Below are 21,264 nucleotides of genomic sequence, written 5' to 3'. Positions count from 1 at the left end.
TGGCCCCCCCAGTCGGTTAGGGACCTCTCTATCCAAGAAAAGTCATAGTGAAACAGGTACGGATGATTCACTTGGGCACAATGCGCTAACTGTCTGACACCACACATTCAACTATTTTTTCACCCATTTATTCAGCGTGTATTTACTGGATACCTACCACGTGCCGCGTTCTGTGCGGACTCTAGGCGGAGACAAGTATGACTGGGGCACCCCTCCGCACTTACTGGATAAGTTGTTTAAAGCCCTTCACACTCACTCAGTTTTCTTAGACTATTTATTCCTACTTTCCCTAAAGGCGGGAGTGGGAACTGGAACGCAGGTCCTCAGTCTATTGCTCCCCACTTTCCTCCCAAACAGTGTCCCGAGTGGGAGAGGGATACAGGCGCAGTGTCTGACCCAGTCACGAGTCAACCCAAAAAGGCGACTGACAAGAGGGCTGTGGGAGCAAGGCATTCGACACAGAGTGGGGGCTGGCATGTCCCGGGGAAGGAGGTGTCTGGCTGGCATCACGTACCATCGGGCCGGCTGTGAAACCCTGAGCAGGCACTGTCCCTCTCTCCGAAATGTCAACGGGGAATCTGCCGAGAAGCCTGCCCCTTTCGGGCTCTGAATCCTCCGGGAATCCTTCCCGAGATCGAAAGCCCCTCAGTTCTCCCCAGGCACCTCCCTCCCAACCTCCAGCTCCTAGCTGGTCCCAATTTCAGATTCTCAAGTCCAGGCTCTGCACTCACCCCATCTGGGAGGTTCTTCACGATGAGTCGTGACATGGCGCACGGTCCCACTGTTTCGATTCCAGCACGAATGGCCTGCGACTACCACCGCCAAATTTCACGCTACCGCTCCGGGCGCCGCCATCTTCCGCAAGCCGGTACCAAGTCACGTGCTCCAGGCGTAGCCCGCCCCCCGGAAGTAGGCGTGGCCAAAGAGAGCAACCCAAGGAAGTTACACCCTCTAAGGGGTGGGCCTGAGCGCTTGCATTCTGCGCAGGCACAGGCTGTTTGGCGGCGCCTGGAGAGACCAACGTAGTGGCCAGGCCGCCAGGGGGCGCTGGTCTCTAACATTGGCGGGGGATTGCCCGTAGGCAGAACAGCGTTTTAGCTCTGCTTAGGCTCGGAAATCGTTTTAGCCACTTCCTGTATTTAAACAGAATCCTGGCCCAAGACAGTTAAGATGCAATCAAATGAATAATTTCAATGAGCCTAGGCTCTTGCATCTTCCCACACTAAAAGTTTATTTATTTAATTTTTTCGGTACGCGGGCCTCTCACTGCTGCGGCCTCTCCGGGGCCTCTCCCGTTGCGGAGCACAGGCTCCGGACGCGCAGGCTCAGCGGCCATGGCTCACGGGCCCAGCCGCTCCGTGACATGTGGGATGTGGGATTTTCCGGGACCGGGGCACGAACCCGTGTCTTCTGCATAGGCAGGCGGACTCTCAACCATTGCGCCACCAGGGAAGCCCAAGCAGTAATCTTTTGATATTCAACTACATTTTTCCCCCCCAGCGGAAAAAGTCATATATCCTGTCATCTTCCTTACCTCTTTGGAACAGTCCCTCAGAGCTATCTGAGAAGCTGTATCCTCCTGGGCTTAAGTCCTCAGTAAGTCTGCCGAATGAAACACAATTCTCAATTTTTAGACTGTGCATATTTTTTTTCAGTCGACGTAGGATTATGGGCTGTATTGGTTCCCTACCACCTACTCCAAGTTTCCAGAGACTTAGTGGCTTAAAACAACAGAAATGTATTCTCTCACAGTTCTGGAGGCCAGAAATCCAAAATCAAAGTGTCAGCAGGGCTGAGCTGCACCCGGAGTCTCTGAGGGAGGACCTTTCCTCCTAGCTTCTCGGGGCTCCAGGGGAGCCTTGGCTCTGTGGCTGCATCACGCCAACCTCTGCCTCTGTCTTCATGTGGTCTTCTCTCCTCTGGTGTCTGAATCAATCTATCTCCCTCTCTGTTCTCTCATTAGGACACCTGCTATTGGGTGTAGGGCCCATCTTAAATCCAGGATGGTCTCATCTCAAGATCCTTAACTTGATGTCTCTAAAGACCCTTTTCCAAGTAAGGTCGTGTTCACAGGTTCCAGGGGAAGGATGTGGGCGTGTCTCTTCAACCTGTTACTTGAGGATTTACTTGCTTGGTAGTAGGTTACTCTGAAGGTCAGACTTCGCCCTGTCCACCTTTTAGAGTAGACTGTCTATTCAAAGAAAACACACACACCCATGTAAAAATGTACCCTCAAGCCTAGAGTAGGTGACAAGGGGTCACTGTGTTTCCAAGTCATTTTTTATTCCACAGCTATTTATTGATATGTATGAAAGTGCTCTTTAATTAAATGACAATTAGGGGGTTGTTTTCTGCACAGCGCAGCCCTGGTCAGAACAGGCCGGAGCAAGCTTTATGAGGCAGTGCTGAGATCTTAGCCTTTTAATGAGAGGGCAAGTGTGGGTTGCCCAGCGAGGCCTGGTTTCACGTACTTTTATTATTTTCAGGAACTGCCTTTATTAAAATGTGCAACTAAACATAAAGAAATTCACAAATCAGAAGGCCTTTCAAAGGTATTAAAAGAAAATGGAATGCTCTCGGCTAATCGCACGACCCAACTCTGGGCCAAGAAAATATGGTCCCCACATGTCGGGGAAAGGAAGAACTGTTCCTGGGCTGTATATCCCTGGGCTTTTAATAAACAGCTAGGTTGTAACATTATTATTAGCCTTCCTGCTTTCCTGCCTTCCCGTTTTGTCTCCGGCCTCCTTTTCTCTCCCACCAAATATTATCCAGGGGCACCTGGCCCCTATCAGGCTGGGCTCTCTGATTAGATACGGGGATTAAAAAAAAAAAAAAAAAAAAAGCCGGTAAATCTAAAATCTAAACTAGCTCCAATCAATCACGGCTGCCTTCACAAATGTACTCAGGCAATGAGAAGTCTGTCTAGGCTCTGCAGTAATTAATGTCCCACCAGGGAAAGGCCAGCCGTGGGGAGAGAGCTTGGAAGGGCTGGAGGATGTAGAGAGGAGAGAAAGTTGGACCCTTGATTTCCTCCACATGAGGCGTCTAATTATGAAAAAATATCAGACAAACTCCAGTAGGGTGGGAGGGGAGTCATCCTACAAAAATCCCTGACCGGAACTCTTCAAAATTGTGGAGGTCTTCCAAAACCAGAGATGTCTGGGAAATTGTCACAACCAGGAACAGCCTCAGGACGCAGGATGACTCAATGGAATGTGGGGTCCCAGATGAGATTCTGGAAAAGAAAAAGGACATCAGGGGAAAGCTGAGGAAATCCAAACAAAGCATGGACTTCCATTAGTAATAACATATCAATATGGGTTCGTTCCTTGTGACAAACGTACCACAGCAATGTTCACAGTAGGAGAAACTGGCTGCAGGGTGTGTGGGAACTCGAGTATCCTCACAACTTTTCTGCACATTGAAAGCAATTCTAAAAGAGTTTATTAACTATCTCTTTAAAAAGACATTTTGAAGATTAAAAGAGAAGGATGAAGGAGGTCAGTATTTATAGAGGTGGAATAATTGCCAAGGCATATTATAAAAGGGCAAAAAGCACGGTGCACAGGGATATTCCCATTGGTGTAGAAAAGAAAGGCGCAGGGGTCTCCCTGCACAGCTGCTTCTGTACGCTGGGCAGCAAACCATGTCCTGGGCCGGATGTGGCCTGTTGCCGTTTTTGTCATGGCCTCACAGCTATGAAGGGTTTGCACATTTTTAAGTGGTTGAAAAATATATCAAAAGAAGAATCACGTTGCATGACTCATGAAAATGATATGAAATTCTCATTTCCCTGTCCATCAGTAAAATTTTGTTGGAACCGAGTCACACATGTTCACTTATGTCTTGTCTGTGGCTGCTTTTGGAGACAGCAGAGGTGAGTCGTTGTGACCAAGGCCATAAGCCTGCAAAACCGAATCTATTGACTGCCTGGCTCTTTATAGAAAATGTTTGCTGATCCCGTGCTTGGCTATCTCTGGGGGAACAGACGAGAATCTGGTAACAGTGATTTCCTCTAGGAAGGCAAACAGGATGGCTGGGGGAGGGGGTGAGTGTTTGATCTATTTTTAAAAAAATCTAATTCATTTACCAAATGCAGAAGCTGGGCTCTTTGGGGCACATGGGTTGGGGGCTTGAGACATTTTAAGTAGAAAAGGTAATGCCCCAAAGCGTTTTAGGCATCACTTATTTGACTGTTTAGAAAGGCTTTCCAAAGGTAGCGCTCTGGTCATGGTGGGTTGGCATGCTATCAGGGAAGGCTTCCTGGAGGCGGTGAGCCTTGAAAGCTGGCAATTGACTTGTTTGGAGGGTTATGGGGAGAAGGGGCTTAAGGCAATGATGTGATTAAGTTGGGGAGGAAGAGTTGGGACTCCACATTTTGTTGGACGTGGTCCCTGATCCACGTGGCAACAGTGTTGTAAACTAGCTACTACCCATGTTTGTTTGTTGAGAGGAGTAAAGGGAAATGTAAATGTCACAGCTCAGAAGTCATATAGCCACGATTCCAATCCAGCTATGATGGAGCGAGTGCTAGGATGACCTCCGTTGTTCCCTCCCTTTCTCCACATCCTCGGCGGCGGCATGGAGCCTCAGAGTTCTTCCCATTGGGAGAGAGCCCGTTCCCCCTTCTTGCATCACGACCCACTGGGAGAGAGGTACTAAGCAACAGAATGAGGCAGAAGCAGCGGTACCACATCTGAGCCTTGAAGACGCGGGGCCCGTGTGCTGCCACGTTCTCTGGGAGCCCCATACACCCTGAGGACAAGGCCAGGTCAACCTGCAGCAAGAGAGACTCATGGCCTGGTCACTCCACTGCCCCCGGTGACAGCTACCCGATTACCAAAGAGGATCTGGTTTGAAAAGACAGTTCATTTCTTGACTTCAGCCTCAAGGTCCTACGAGGTCCATCTGCTGACCTCTGCTCCCCTTCCACTCAGCTCTGGCCATACCAGCCACTTTCTGCTTCTCAGATGTGCAAACCTTGTTCTCACCTGCCATGGGTTGAATTGTGTCCCTCTGCCCCCCAAAGTCCTTGGAACCTGTAAATGTGACCTTATTTGGAAATGGGGTCTTTGTGATGTAATTAAGTGAAGGATCTGGAGATGAGGTCATTTGAGGTCATTTTAGATTTAGGGTGGGCCCTCATTCCAATGGCCGGTGTCCTTACAAGGAGGCCACGTGGAAACACACACAGGGAGAGTTCTGCATGGTGACAGAGGCAGAACCTGGGTCATACAGCCACAAGATGAGAATTGCCAGCAACCATCAGAGTAGAAGAGGCCAGGCATAGATTCTTCCTCAGAGCCTTCAGTGGGAGTATGGTCCTGCCCACACCTTGATTTCAGACCTGTAGTCTCCAGAACTGTGAGAGGATACATTTCTGTTGTTCTAAGCCACCCAGATTGTGGTGATTTGTTGCAGCAGCCCTCGGAGACAGACACATCACCCCAGGGCCTTTGCATATCCTGGGCTCCCCCTTCAACTCTTCATCTGCCCAAGTCCAGCTCATCCCTGGGGCCTCAGCTTAGATGCCCCATCCTCAGAGAGGACACCACAATCTACGTTAGGGCCACGCTGATTTGGCCTCTGAAAGAACAAAGCGAATGCTTCTTTGTACTCTCCTCCCTAACATAAGCAGAGGTCATTACGATTACCTTTGAAGCCCACTGCACGCCCCTTCCCAGTCATATCACCCTCCTGCCCAACCTTGGGTAACTATAATACTGAATTTTTTGTTTTTGCTTTCTTTTGCTTTATGATTTTATTACCTATTTATGTATCCCCAAATGCTACATTATTTTGTTTTAGATGCTTTTTAACCTCATGTAATGGACTCAGGTTGAATGTAGTCTTTACAGCATATTTTGTTGTTGTTGTTTTGTTTTGTTTTTTTGCGGTACGCGGGCCTCTCACCGCTGTGGCCTCTCCCGCCGCGGAGCACAGGCTCCGGACGCGCAGGCCCAGCGGCCATGGCCTACGGGCCCAGCCGCTCCGCGGCACGTGGGATCTTCCCGGACCGGGGCACGAACCCGCGTCCCCCGCATAGGCAGGCGGACTCTCAACCACTGCGCCACCAGGGAAGCCCTCGCTTGTCCACATTCTTAATGCCTGTTGCCGCCAGACGGAAGCCTCGCTGGGCAGGGGCTGCATCTGCCTCTGCTCGCTCGGGTGGGTGATGTGAAGGGCCGCCCAGCTCCCCTTCCATGAATTCAGGATGGTTTGTAGGACTCCTCCTCCTCCGCGGCAGGAGGCTGCCTCACCCCGTCCTGCGTGGCCCTGGTCCAGTGACTGACTGATGTGTGTGGGGGAGCGGTTATAGAAGCCCAGCCTCCTTGTTCGACTAGGGGCAACCCTGAAGTCTCAGCCCATCTTCAGAATTCTCTGGAAGGTCAGCTGAAGCCTCTTGTGACACCGCAGCACAGCCTGACTTCCCCTTCTGCGCCCTCCTGCTTCCTTCCCTTCCCAGGTGCTCCCTGTTCCCAAGATCAGTGCTCTTGTTAATGTCCATCATGTCCCACCCCACCCCACCCCCATCCTTTTCCTGCTTTTCTTTATTGGGTAAGAGGCTTCTTTACTCAATGGGTCTTCGCGCTGCCCATTTAGAAAGCCTGTCTGCAGTTCTAGAGACTGGCCAGCAGATAGCGCCAGAGGATCATGTAGAAACACGTTCAGAGCAGCGGAAACAAGGGGAAAAATCCTTGTGAACCTGAATCCACAGAGCGGAAGGTTTCAAGGACACTGTCCACTGGGCGGCAGGACCCCCAGACATACGGGCCTAACCTGGTCACAATGGGTGGGGATTATTCCTGATTTCACCCCGTTAGGGATACAGAGCCCTGCATCCTTGCCAGCAGAACCCTGCTCAACGGAGCGCCTGGCTAGAGTTTGTCAGTAAATATTTCTGGATAAACAAGTGGATTTGAACCCAGAGGAAGTGCAAGAAAGCTGTCTATCTGCAGAAAGCAAGAAGGAGAGTTCTGTCTGGGAAGGAAGGCAAGGACACTGCTGGTCAGGGTAGCGAGCAGGGAAAAGACCATGGAGGTCTTGAAGATAGTTTGAGGTAGGGACCATCTACAGAGTCATGGGCAGGGTTAGGAGATGCCAAGGATCAAAGGCACCGGATATGCATGCGACAGGCTGAGAAATGCCCCCCCCCCCACGAGATAGCCACACTCTAATCCCTGCAAACTGAGAATACTACCTTATGTGGCAAAAAGAAAAGAAAAGAAAGAAAGGAAAAGAACAGGAAAAAAAAGAGTCTTTGCAGATGTGATTATTTTGAGATTTCTGTGTGTACCTAGAAGAGGGAGGCAGACGGAGATCTGAGTCCCACAGAGAAGACGAGCGATGCGAGATGAGGAAGAGGGAGATTTCAAGGCGCAGCCTTGAAGTTGGGAGCGATGCAGCCACAAGCCAGAGAATGTTGGCAGACACGCGAGGCTGGAGGAGGGAAGGGACAGAGTCTCCCCAGAGCCCCCAGAGGCAGCTTGGGCGCACTGACACCTCGGTGTCTGCCCAGTGAACCGGATTTCGGACTTCCGGCCTCCAGAACTGAGAGAATAAGTGCGTACTGTTTTAAACCCTCAAGTTTGTGGTGATGTTACAGCAGTCACAAGACACTAATACAGAGACATTGCTACTCCAGGACTGAAGAGGTAGAGGGAGGGAGGGGGGCGACCGGGGGCTACTTAGAGAGGAGCTATGGGCACAGTGAGACTCAGCCACTGTCTCATGACACGGTCCAAGCCGGGCGTGGGCGGGATCGAACTGCCTTTTCTCCCTCCTCCGATTGCTTGATGGTGCCTCCCATTGGCTGAGCCCAACAGGCGGGTGAAGGATGGATAAGGGTGGGGCCTGGGGGTCAATGGGCCATAGCCAGCGCGCCAGCTCTGTGCTCGCAGCGAAGACCTCGCATTCCCAGGACAGCCCCATATGTTGATGGATTTTCCTTTCTTTCACAGGACAACATATATACCTCACAGCGCGATGCTTCTGGAACACTTTCTTGAAGTTATCTTTAATGATTAACTTATCATTTCTGATTTGGTAAAAATAAAAAATATATAATAATCAGTATCCGTGATGGTGTTGGGAAATGGATATTCCGTAATATTCTGAAAAAAAGTTGTGCAAAATTGTTACATTTTGGGGGGAACAAGATTTGAAAACCAAATAGGAGACTTTTTCACAACAGTTGCATTTCTTGGAGCTTCTTTTAGGAAGTTTTCCTCTGCCGTTGCGGAGCACAGGCTCCGGACGCGCAGGCTCAGTGCCCATGGCTCACGGGCCCAGCCGCTCCACGGCATGTGGGATCTTCCCGGACCGGGGCACGAACCCACGTACCCTGTCTCGGCAGGCGGACTCTCAACCACTGCGCCACCAGGGAAGCCCAGGACCCGTGCTTTGAATTACCATGTTGTACTGCTTTTCTCACAAGCAGAGGCAAAGTGTTCGCCCATTCAAATACTTGTTAAGTTCCTAGCTTATCCCAAGTGCTTTCCACGTGCGATCTTACTTTTATTGATGTGCGAACTACTGGCTTCAAGAACTATTCTTATGCCCATTTTACACATGAAGAAAGTCATGCCCAGAGAGGTAGAGTGACTTTCCCACAGTCATGCAGCTGGAAAGTGGTAGAGTTGAATGTGAACCGGAGACCCTCTGACTTTGGAGCTTGGGCTTTTGCTTTTGATTCTGTCTACAAGGACAGCACACTGGGGCAGGGCTTGGGAAATTAAGTGCCAAGCCCAGAGGGCATGAGAGAGGCAAGTCCAGCCTGCCTCCTTTCCAGACTCTGTCTGCCCCTGGGACCCAGCCTCACTCACACAGCTGCCAGGGATCAAAGTCCTCTCCGAGATGTATTTGCTGCAAGTTCTAAACAAACGGGTGTTAGCATGTAGCTAAGAGAAACACTGGGAGGACACAGTGTATGAAAGCCGACTGGCCTTTCAAGTCCTGGTGATTGATCAGCTCCCTCTTTGGTCTCATGCTCTCAGGGGCCAGGATGGAGGGGTGGGCAGACTCCCGCTCTGGAGCATCGAGGCAGAGCAGTGGGCTACCAAGCTGGTACCGTCACACTTTCTCCAGCCTCTAGAAAACTCCCCTTTCAGCCAACAAGCCCATAAAACCAACACTCACAAAATAATAATGAAAAGCTACCATTTACTGATGGATTATACTAATCACGCTAAGCACTTTAAATGCATTTAAGCCAAATCACAAGGCATGTATCTTTATTGACCCATTTTACAGACTAAGAGCACAGAGCTATTAACCAGTGAGGCTGGATTCCACTTAGCACTCAGCAAATATTGATTGAGCAAGATTGCGGGACACAGTTCCTATCCTTCAGTTGCTCACATTCCTCAGGGGGCGACAGAAAGAAAAAGAGACCCTGTGATCCGGCGTGATGAGTATTAAGACAGGGCTAGGCAGAGAGGATGCTCAGTATGGGTAGACCAGTTGTTTATACTAGAAATACTCCCTTCTGATTGAGTCAAAGTCAGTTTTGCTGGGGTTTGATCCCAGGCTTACTGGTTAGATTTTGTTTTTAATTTTAATTTTTTATGTAGTATTGTTGATTTAAAATGTTTCAGGTGTTCATCAAAGTGATTCAGTTACGCATATATGAATCTACTCTTTTCCAGACTCTTCCGTTACAGATTATCACAAGATGTTGAATATAGTTCCCTGTGCTGCACAGTAGGTCCTTGTGGTTTATCTATTTTATAGTGTATATCTGTTAATCCCAAATTCCAAATTTATCTCTCCCGTCCCCTTTCCCCTTTGGTAACCATAGGTTTGTTTTCTATGTTCGTGAGTCTATTTCAGTTAGGTAAAGGAGTTCGTTTGTATCATTTTTTTCAGATTCCACATATAAGTAATATCATGATATCTGTCTTTATCTGACTTACCTCACTTCGTATGATAATCTCTAGGTCCATCCGTGTTGCTGCAAATGGCATTATTTCATTCTTTTTTATGGCTGAGGAGTATCCCATTGTGGGTGTGTGCGTGTGGGTGGGTGTGTGGGTGTGTGTGTGTGTGTATCACATCTTCTTTATCCATTCATCTGTTGATGGACATTTAGGGTGCTTCCATGTCTTGGCTATTGTAAATAGTGCTGCTATGAACATTGGGGCGCATGCAGAGTTTTCTCCAGATATATGCCCAGGAGTGGGGCTGCAGGATCATATGGTAACTCTATTTTTAGTTTTTTGAGGAACCTCCATACTGTTTTCCATAGTGGTTGGACCAATTTACATTCCTACCAGCAGTGTTATTTGTAGACTGGTGATGGCCATTCTGACCAGTTGGTTAGATATTTCGAATATCACTCATTCTTGGTGGTTTCTATGAATGCTTGGAGGGCACAGAGGAAGCCCTTACCTCTCCAAGCTGCTCAGTGAAGATAAACCTCGAGGGAGGGTGAACAACCCGTGTGTGCAGAGCAGAGGTGTGGATGAAGGAGGCATTCGAGGGCCTGAGATGCTTGGTGTGCTTGAAAGATCACACTGGACACACAGATGCAGGTCCAGAGTGGACCTTGACCTTGCTAGGGCGTTTGGACATTCACCAAAGAGCTCTGGGTTACCCCATCAGAATCTGAGGCAGGGGAGTGGTATGGTAGAGCTAATTTCAACCCCCTTGACCGTGTACAGTTCCCAGGACCGTGTGAAGTCAGATCCTTGCGCCAGGACGCGGTTCTCGGGTTCCAAACCCTACAGCAGCGACTTCTCTACCGCTACTCTTGCGTCTTAGGAAATATTTGGGGACTGTAGGCAGATACAGCACCTAGTGAGGAATCACAATTAGGGTGTGTGCTTCAGCTCGCCCTTCTATTGCCAAGGCTCAGGATTCATGTGATGTTGGGGCCTTGATCAGGGGAAAGAGAAATGAAGTGGCTGGGTTTTCCTAAACATATTTGAATGGAAAAATGTGCGTCCTGGAGAATCTATGAGATAATTCCCTTAAAGGGCTCTGCACACACCCTGGCATACAGTCAGCGCTCAATAAAGGGAGCCATGATTCTCATCAACATTGGGTAGTTCTCAGCCGTCTGCCCAGTGAGGTCACCATCCATCCCCCCCATCAGGGCTGGCGTCGGGGCTGAGACCTTCGTTTAAAGCTTGTAGCATCAATAGAACAGGATTCAAATCATGTACTTTTTATTCCCCATAGAATGATTTCTCTCTGCTTACATGAAACTTGCATTTTATTTCTCTAGGTACCTGGAAGATGAGGCATCCTGGTTGCTCTGAGGCCAGGCTTAGAGGACAGTGTGGAATTCTGAACGGGGCTGGGGTGACTGCGATTCAGTGCAGGCATTAAGAGCACAGGTTCTGTGCTTATATATTGATATTTCAAATCCTGACTCTACCACTGCCTATAGTATGTGCTGGTAAATGTTCCATAATGGTTCTCTGGAAAAAACAAAATCCTGACATGTAGCATTTGCCAGTTACCATGGTGTAACTTCTATTGTGGCTGATTTCTACCCATGTCACTGAATGTGGAGGTGGGAAGAGACACAGAGTAACGCCCCACTGTATAAAATTTCTACCAGCCAGAAGTAACCACAAGAACAAAGATAATGGCAAAATGTCATAAGACAATTAGGAAGGGATGAGTTTGGAGTAATTGCCTTTGTTTGTAACATAGTTTATTTAACTGTAAGTTTCTATAATTTAATTTTGAATGATGGCTGTGTTTAACAACTCACAAAATTCCTGAAAATTGAACAATCAGCTCTCAAGAGTCGGTGTGGCCAGCTCCAGCACACCTCTGTCACTGGCCCTTCTGTGTGTTAGTTTCTGCAGCTGGTAAAACCAGGATGATACCACTGATGACAGTAGTTGTGAGGGTTAGAGAAAATGTATGCACAGGGCGAGGCACAGAACCGACACTCAAAAACGGGAGCTGTCATTATCTGAGGTTCAGTTAGAGTTTGTGGCCTTGGGGTTTCTGAGGATGGGGACGCAGCTTTTCTAGCACACCATACGTTTCCATTTCTCCCATGGGAAACAGAAACTGCAGTAAGGTAGGGAGATGGGTTTGCCACTGCCAGTCAGATGAGAGGTGCTGGGGGCTCCCTGTGTACAGCTCAATTTTTCCAGCCTTATATCTTTGTCTATCTATCTATGTATCTATCTATGTATCTATCATCTATCTACCTATCATTTATATAGTTATATCATCTTCTAGAAAATTGGTATCCAAGTATCTACACCATTTTATATTTTGCCTAAATTTCAAAATCCTTATTACAAAAATAGCATACACTAAGTCTGCAAAGTAGAGATAAGCCAGTTCTGGAATCCAGCAAACATTTACTAAACTTAGGTACTATTATTGGAGAACATGCCCATACATTTTGTTGCATTGATGAAAGAAGATGAAAAGTGAACGTTTTCTCTCAGCCCAGACACGACTACTGTAGGTTTTCTGGTGTACACGCCTCTACTCTGTTCCCCTAGCTGTATTAAAAACAAACAAACACACACACAAAAATACCCCAAACCCAAACTCCCACGATTATCTTGTATATGCTGTTTCATGCTCTGCTTTTTATTTAATTAATTGTAAACATAAAATTCAGCTCTTGACGACCTGCAAGAAAAGATGGAGTCAATGGGGCGAATCATGTTAACTGCAGGGAATTATTGTCATAAAAGCTACTGGCAACATCTATACATTAATCTCTGAGATTTTGCCTCTGATCTCCTTTTGAGGTTCGGGCCCCTGAAACTTCTGCGTTTTCAAAGTTAAGCTCATTGCATATCTGCCCCCGCGTCAGCTTCTCTGCGCAGCGCCGGTGGACCCCGGTCCTTCTGAGACCTGCACTGACAGGACCAGCACCCCGGCCGGGGTCGGGGGAGGTGGGGGGGGTGGGGCGGCGCCCCCCATCCCCCCGCCGAGCCCCGCCCCCAGGGCTGCCCTGCTCCATCGGTCACGTGTGCGTCCCTCCCACCCTCCCGCCTCTACCCTACGTGCGTCTATAATCTTGTGCTCTGGGGAGGGTCCGGGCAGCAGCTGCCTTTGATCAGCGCAACATCTGGGAGACTCGGCACTTCAAGAACGCTGACTGGTGATCAAAGATGGGAACGCTGTGACAGCGGAGACTTGGCAAGGACCCAGCCCGGCTAAATGCACTGGTGGGGGAGGGGAAGGAAGGACAGAGGGAGTTGGGGGGCGGGAGCGAGGAGCAACCCACCCAACCGCAGGGGCTTGGCGGGGGGGGGGGCAGTTAGGAGCATGGGCTTTGCTTCTTGACCTTGACTCGCGGTGCCTCAGTTTCCTCCTCTGCAAAATGGGGACGATAACGTGAGGACAAAATGAGTTCAAAAAAGAAAGAGTACTTAGAACAGAAGCCTGGATCCCAGTTTGAGCTCATAAATGCCAGCTGTTGTGGCCGTGCTATTAGGGCTCTTCTTATTCCTAGAGCCAGGTCTCGGGGGGAATGATAGACTCTGCATTGTCCCCAAAGCTGTAGTGCCTACTCATTTGTAATGATCTATTTTGAGCCTCAGTTTCCCCATCAGTAAAATGGAGAACCACACAAGATGCTGGAATTCAGTAAGGATTATTGCTTTCCATTTGACTCATGGAGAAACCGAGGTCTCGAGATGGAAAGTCATGCAACCAGGAATCAGCTCAGTGTTTCACCACCTGGGAGCTGGCCCTAATTGGAGGGTTGGGCCGCTGCTTGGTGGGCCCAATGCTGAGTCACTGGTTTTTTGGCTCAAGTCAAGAATTCGCCCATTATCTCCCACAGGCTGGGTTCAATAACATTACTACCAACAGCAGCAGGTTATAATTTTATTTTATTTTATTTTAGGCTTTTGATTTCTTATTAAAGTATAACATACACACAGGGGAATGCACATATCACCACACTGAATTGTCCCAAACCAAACACACCCGTGGAACCGGCGGCCAAATGGAGAAGCAGAATATTCCCAGCTGCCCCCTTCCTCAACTCCCTAAACTCCCTCGTGAGCCCTTCCGGTCACTACCCTCTCCATGGAAACTTCTCAAGTTGTTTTTATGTATTGCATGCTCACCAGGGACTAGGAGGGACAGGAAATGGCCTGGCAGGCACTGGCCTCACCTAAACCTTGCAACAACACTCTGAGGCCAGCCCTGTTAAAGATGCCTATTTTACAGATGAGAAGACAGAGGCACAAAGAGTCTAAAAAAATTGCCCAAGGTCACACACCGGTCAGTGAGACTTCAAAACTTTAAGCCCTGGCGGCAGGACTGTGAGCTCTTGCTCTTATAGGGATGATGCCTCTTGGAAGTGGGTCAGTAGGGAGAGCGTTTTCAATTTTTGGAGGAGAGGGGGTGTTAGGGAAGAAGCAAGCTTACATACAGTAGTTGTGGGATGCATCAGGGCTTTTAGGAAATAGAGCTGTTCGGTGGCCCTGTGGGCTTTTAGGGATGCTCCTGAGTTCCCAGTAAGCCGTGGCCAGTGGCCTGCTCTGAGGGACTGGATGCAGCCCCTGGACCTCTCTCGTCTCACCAATTTTTTCCTCCAAGAGCTTCATCAGTTCATAGACGGGACATGCAGAGGCACCAGGGAGAAGCCCACTCCCCTTTCCCTGTAGTTTTAGCCTACAGAATACCTTAGCCTGGGTCTGAAAGCAGAGCTTGAGACAAGGGTTCATGTGCAGGCATTTGCTGCTCCCAAGGAGCAGGAATGAGGGACAGGGAAGGAAGGAGACCCAGTGTGGGCATGTGTTACTGATTTGGCCATGGCTACAGGCAACTGGTGTGGATTCTGCAGGACCTAGGAAGCCTCATGAAATGCATCTCAGAAGCATCCGCCCATGGCATAAAGAAGGGAGGCGTTTCTCCATTGGCTCCTATCCCCCATTGGTCAAAGTGACCTCATGACTGTTAACTGCCACCCACTTCTAGGTTGTGCATTGGTGAACCGGTCCCCGCATCAGTGGCAGGGGCAAGAGGGGGGATTGAGTAGATATAAGAGGTGCACAGAAGGTCTGAAATCCTGGATGCTACTCTTCTCAGAGTCCATGGGCTGGGGCTGGCTCATGCTCTCCATAGCCAACTGGTCAACCCCACTCGTATCAGTCCTTCCTCCTCCCATCCTCTAGTCTAGTGAACATACTCCCTCCATACCACCTCTGACAGCACAAGATGGCACCTGCCTGACTTTAGGACATCCTTAAAGTGTGTATCCCAAATATTCTCATGTTGGAGTTCTAACCCCTAGTGCCTCAGAATGTGACCTTATTTGGAAATAGGGTCATTGCAGACATAATTAGTTAAGAAGAGGTCATGCTGGGGTAGCGTGGGCCCCCAATCCAACATGACTGTTTTCCTTCTACAAAGGGTAAATTTGGACACAGACATGCACTCAGGGCGAACACCACATGAAGATGAAGGTAGCGATCCAGCTGAAACATGTACAAGCCAAGGAATGTTGAAGATTGCCAATCAACCCACCAGAAGCTAGGGGAGAGGCAACGGATCCTCCCTCATAGCCTCAGAAGGGACCACCTTGCCGACAGCTTGATCTTCGACTTCCAGCCTCCAGAACCGTGAGAATAAATTTCGATTATGTCAGCCACCCCGTTTGTGGTACTTGGTTACAGCAGCCTTAGCAAACTAATAAACATCCTAAAATAGAAAAATTCAGCGCTGCCAAGGAGAGGAGCTTCTCTTCAGGTGTGTTTTGGGTCATGGGCCAGCCGCATCATCAAACAAAACAACAAAGATCTCATGTGCACGTAGGATTTTGGAAACAAATTTGGGCAGTCCTCAAATATCCTCAAACCCATCCATGTCTTAAAAGGCATTCTGGAGACATGTAACTGCTCAGAGCAGTTTCAGGCAGACATGAGGAAGCATCTCTGAGCTGATTAAGTCAAGTGGATTTGATATACAGATGTTCTTTGTATGAACAACCTTTGTTGAAACATAAATCATGAGAAGGGAGAGAAGGCCAAAAGCTTTCGTGATGGAAGGAGTGTGAACGGCAAGAACTGTGGGTAAGGGGTTGGCACAAATAATGTCCCTTGAGTCATGTCACAGCTTCCGGCTCCCAGGAGGGGCCCACCAATGCTGGTCCCTTTCTGCTGGCCCCCAGGAAAGGGAGACATATAAGCGGGATCTGGCACTTGCAGACCAGAAAAAGTTACATGGAGCTGTTCATTTTAACCAGATTACCCAGATTTTCAGCAGATTTGCACCATCACTGCTCCATCCAGATTCCCTCCCCACCCACCCCCACTTTTTTATTCTTTTGCCTATCTGTGCGAACATCCTCTAGCTTCCGTGACCTTTTGCTCCTGGCATCTGCACCTGGAGCTGTCTTTGGAGGTCTGCTCCCAGGCTACCGGCTGCCCTGCCTGCAAACCCAGAAGGCTGAGGTGCCAGGAGATAGACTACACCCCGGGCACCACCCTTAGCTGATGACAGACTGGTCCAGGAGCATGAAAGCTCGGCTTCTTTGCCTCGATGAGTTGAGAGGAGCTCTGAGGTATAATTTACGCTCCCAAGCTCCCCACAGGATCAGGTTAATCTGAGGCTTCGTGGAAACCTCACCCCAGCTTGGCTTCCTCCCTGTCCCCCTTCTGCTTCCCTCATCACCTATTGCTTCCTCCTGGAGCATTTCCTTAATAAATCACATGCAGAAAGACTCCTAGTGTCCGTTCCTGCTTCTGCGAGTCTGACATAAGCGGGACGGTTTAGTCCGTTCAGAGGATCCCAAATATCTTCTCAGATATCCTGGACTGTCTCCTGTGGGCCTGACCCAGACGGTGCTTAAGTGATAAGAGGAGAAAGAATAGCAGGAGATATTATTATGAGAAAACTTTTATTATTAGGGAAAACTTCCTTCCATTCTAGGGTGATCAAAGCAAGAGGTCTGACAATAAGCCAGAGTTTCTCCATCTTGGCACTGTTACCATTTGGGCTTGGGTGATCCTTTGTGGCAGGGGCCGTCCCGGGCATTGGAGGATATTGACCAGTTGTGACCACCAAACATTGGCAGATGCCCTCCAGCTGAGAACCACTGCATTAAACCGAGACCTGAGCGCCGAGTAAGACTTAGATCAATGAAAGCAGCGTTCTACGCAGAGGAAACAGCCTGTGCGAAGTCCCTGAGGTGGGAAGAACTCGGATCATTGGAAGAAGAGAAGGGAGATTGGTGTGGCTGAAAGCAGTGAGTGGGCGGGGAGATGGTCCAAGATGAAGCTGGGAAGGGGGTCAGGGGCCAGATCACGCAGGGGCTTGGGCGGCAAAGACTTCAGGTTTTAACCTAAAAGCAATGGAAAGCCGCAGAAGTGTTTCCCCCCTAATTCGACATATAGTTATTGAATGTCTACTCCATGCCAGACACCATGTAAGTGAAAGTCAGAGGAGGGCTTTCAGAGGAAGAATCACAATGAGTGGTGAGGTCACCTCCGTATATGAAATTGTCATTCGCCATATGCATTGTCCTAGGTCAGTATTTCTAGAAGCAGAGTCTGAGGAAGGGATTCAGGAGAACTTGATTGACTGCTGGAGACCGCTGGGTCAGGGAGAGGGAGTGAGGCAAGCAGGAAGGGACAGGGATGGGAGCCCAGTCAGGGTGTGGCCTCAGGTGAAGTGTGGCCTCGACCTCACCCTCAGGGGACTCTGGAGCATAACTTGCATTACAGAGTTGCTCCCCAGGTCAGTCAATTACCAGCTGCTCCCAGTAGGTGGAGCACAGCCTCCCAGGGGTGTCCATCTCTGGGCGAAGTGGCTTGATTCAGCCCAGGTCAATCTCCCAGGGAAGGTTGCATGGCTGTGAGCCCTCCTGAAGCACTCAGAGAAGCTGAGGGGCCGGTGCATCAGGGATAAAGGGGATGTGGGCGGGGCTTCAGCTCCATCTATCACGTTTATGGAACGTACATAGGGCTCCATGTGGTGGCTAACAGGTCCAGCAAGTGGACCTCCAAAATCCTTGAAAAGATCAGGGGTGGCCTAGGAGTGTGTGTGTTCGGGTTGCCTAACCAACCCAACTGCTTTTCCCAATACTGAGGGGTTTCCCAGGATGTAGGACTTTCAGGGCTAACCAGGAGACTCCCAGGCAGTAGTCACCCTGTTAGTGAAAAGTGACAAGGCACCTAATACATAGGATTATAATAAAATATGCTTTACCTACAGACTGCATGCAGGTGGCATGCCTTTACAAAGTCTCTTTCTAGTATTTAAGTGGTGATAAACTGACCAGCGGGAAGCATTTTCCAGACATGACCCAAATTTCCTCCTAAAGACATCAGAAGATGGTGGTTTGGTGGTGGTTAATTCAAGCCCCTGTTTTGAAGGTGGGGAGATATTTACGAAGTCCTGAGGTCTCCAGTGCCCAAGTCACATGGCCCACGAGTGAAAGACCCCTCCTCACGCATCTGCTCTCTAACTGCAGTCTGGAAGTTAGAGGGATCCTGGAATTCAGATTTCCCACATATCCCTTTTTTTTTTTTTTTTTTTTTTTTTTTTTTTTTTTTTTTTTTTTTTTTAACCCCAGAATCTCTCTCTCTCTCTCTCTCTCTCTGAAAAGAGAGACTGACCGACTTAGATCCTGAAGGTTTCAAATTTCTGCTCCACCAGTGGCTCCAGCCTTGAATCAGCCCCTTCTACATAGACAGGAGATGCAGATGCCCGTCTTGCGAACTATCTCCCAGACCCTCTTCCGTGCTTTGCCAAGAAACACAGTCACCACCTCTCCTCCCGAGCCTGGTGCCCAGCTGTCTCGGAGAGAATGAGCCACCTGTGAGTCCTACAGGGCAGCCCTGCCTGGGGTGGTCCATTGGCACGTCCAAGAGCATGACCTCCTCTGCCCTGGGCTCAGCTAGCTCCGGCCAAAGCTGGCCTGACTCTCCCAGGCTCCCGGGTGGCTCCTGCCCAGGAGGGGCCACAATACCTCCCACTCTGGTCAGAGTTCTTAGTTTTCTTGGAAGCACCTGATGACAATTTTCAAACACCTTATTTGACTTCTTTTCCGAAAAGAGCCCACTAAAACACTCTCACAGCCAAAGGAAATGCATCTTGGTTGGGGACCGCCCATGTATGGGCGAGCTGATGAAGAGAGATGTTTTTCTCCCTTTTTTTTTTTTTTTTTTCCTAATTGAAGTGTAGTCGATTTACAACGTTGTGTCAATCTCTGCTGTACAGAAAAGTGACTCCGTTTTACACATATATACATTCTTTTTTTAAAAATATTCTTTTCCGTTATGCTTTATCCCAGGAGATTAGATATAGTTCCCTGTGCTATACAGTAAGGCCTTGCTGTTTATCCATTCTAAATGTTACAGTCCCCTCTGCCTAGTGCTTTGAGAAAGTTGACAGCAGCTTGGTTTTCCGTTCTCAACTTTTAGGGAAGGTTTTATTTCTCCTTTCTTTCTTTCATTAAAGTATAGTTGATTTACAATGCTGTGTTAGTTTCGGCTTTCCAGCAAAGTGATTCAGTTTTACATACATACATATATATATATATATATATATATAAATCTATTCGTTTTCAGATTCTTTTCTATTATGGATTATTACAAGATAATTGAATATAGTTCCCTGTGCTATACAGTAGGTCCTTGTTGGTTATCTATTTTGTATATAGGAGTATCTGTTTATCCCAAACTCCTAATTTATCCCTCCCCTCCCCCTTCCCCTTTGGTAACCGTAAATTTGTCTTCTATGTCTTTGAGTCTGTTTCTGTTTTGTAAATGAGTTCACTTGTATCATTTTTGTTAAGATTCCACATATAAGCGATATCATATGATGTTTGTCTTTCTCTGTCACTTTAGTGATCTCCAGGTCTGTAGATCCTGGGAATATCCCAGTTTATCCCCTCTCCTCAGAAAGACTCTGTCGGCTTATGGTCCCTCCCTTTTTTTTTTTTTTTTTTTTTTTTTTTCTTTTGTTTTTGCGGGAAATTTTATGCAATGCAACTTTGAGGAAGATTTAAACAGATCCTTCTTGTCCAAATACAAGCTCATGCATTCAAATGTTCAGGTTCCTTTATTTTTTTGTTTTTTTTTTCCTTGCGTTATGCGGGCCTCTCACTGTTGTGGCCTCTCCCATTTGCGGAGCACAGGCTCCGGACGCGCAGGCTCAGTGGCCATGGCTCACGGGCCCAGCCGCTCCGCGGCATGTGGGATCTTCCCGAAACGGGGCACGAACCCGCGTCTCCTGCATCGGCAGGCGGACTCTCAAGCACTGCGCCACCAGGGAAGCCCGGTCCCTCCCTTTTGAATGGAATTTGAGTAGGAACCTGACACAGCAAATGTAGCATGTTGAGGATGGGTGAGGTGTGAAGGCTGAGAGCCTACACCTGAGTCTGTGATGTCCAGAACTGCAGGCGCTTTGCCTGTGTGAGATGAGACAGGAGCAGGGGAGGCTGCCTTCTGCTGCAGAGGAAAGTGGTGAAATTGAGTAGCTCCGAATGCCACCTGGGAAACCGTCCTCTCCTAATATTAGCTGCTGTGGCTGAGGCAACCTGGCCAAGTGCATCACACACATAAAAGTGACCTAAGCCCCCGGTCAGGACAGATCAAAGACTCAAATTCCTGGGCCAGGAGGTGTCTTGGGCTGGATGCCCCCGGAAGCAGACCCTGAGCCAAGGAATCAAGTGCAAGTAGGTTTGGGAGGTGATGCCAAGAAGCCCTGGGCAGAGGGGAAGGCATTGAGATGCAACTGGTCAGAGATGGAATCGGGCCTGAGGCTCCAGAATCCCTGTCTTTCACTCTCCTTTCCCAGTGGGAAAAGTGTCAGTTTGGTGACTGGGCAGCCCTGTGCTTAAAAACAAGACTAAGTTGTCTGAAATGCAGCGTTGTTTGAATACGTGTATGACATTGTTAGTTTGCTCCAGCTGCCATAACAAAGTCCTTAAACAGAAATGAATTTTCTCACAGTTCTGGAAGTCTAAGATCAAGGTCTCGACAGGTTGGATTCTTCTGAGGCCCCTCTCCTTGGCTTGCAGACGGCTGTCTTCTCTTTCTGCGTTCATATCAGCTGCCCTCTGTGTATGTCTGTCTAAATTTCCTTTTCTTATGAGGACACCAGTCATACTGGATTAGAGCCCACCCTAATGACCTCCTTTTGCTTAATTACCTCTTTAAAGACCTTGTCTCCAAATGCCAGAGCATTCTGAGGTCCTGGGGGTTGGGAGCTTCACATATAAATTTTGAGGGGACACAATTCCACCCATAACAGATGTTGACACTGGCAATTGGATTGCAAACCGTAGGAACCCTTTTACCCAATATTAAGATG

At 48.6% G+C, this 21,264-nt stretch overlaps 1 protein-coding gene across 1 annotated transcript in view; it reads right to left on the bottom strand.

Moving 5' to 3' along the window:
- The window catches only part of RBM19 (RNA binding motif protein 19), a 123,276-nt gene extending 122,483 nt beyond the window's left edge, over nucleotides 1-793 (bottom strand). Inside the window, exon 1 of the mRNA XM_007468563.1 lies at nucleotides 732-793. Coding sequence (XP_007468625.1) covers nucleotides 732-767 — 36 coding nt within the window. The 5' untranslated portion in view covers nucleotides 768-793. The remainder of the gene's footprint in view (nucleotides 1-731) is intronic.
- Nucleotides 794-21,264: the final 20,471 nt, after the last annotated feature.

Source organism: Lipotes vexillifer, unplaced genomic scaffold, assembly GCF_000442215.2.
Source record: "Lipotes vexillifer unplaced genomic scaffold, Lipotes_vexillifer_v1.1 scaffold573, whole genome shotgun sequence".
Lineage (NCBI taxonomy): Eukaryota > Metazoa > Chordata > Mammalia > Artiodactyla > Lipotidae > Lipotes > Lipotes vexillifer.
The sequence above is the reverse complement of the archived record's forward strand: the minus strand, read 5'-3'. Positions and strand labels throughout refer to the sequence as shown.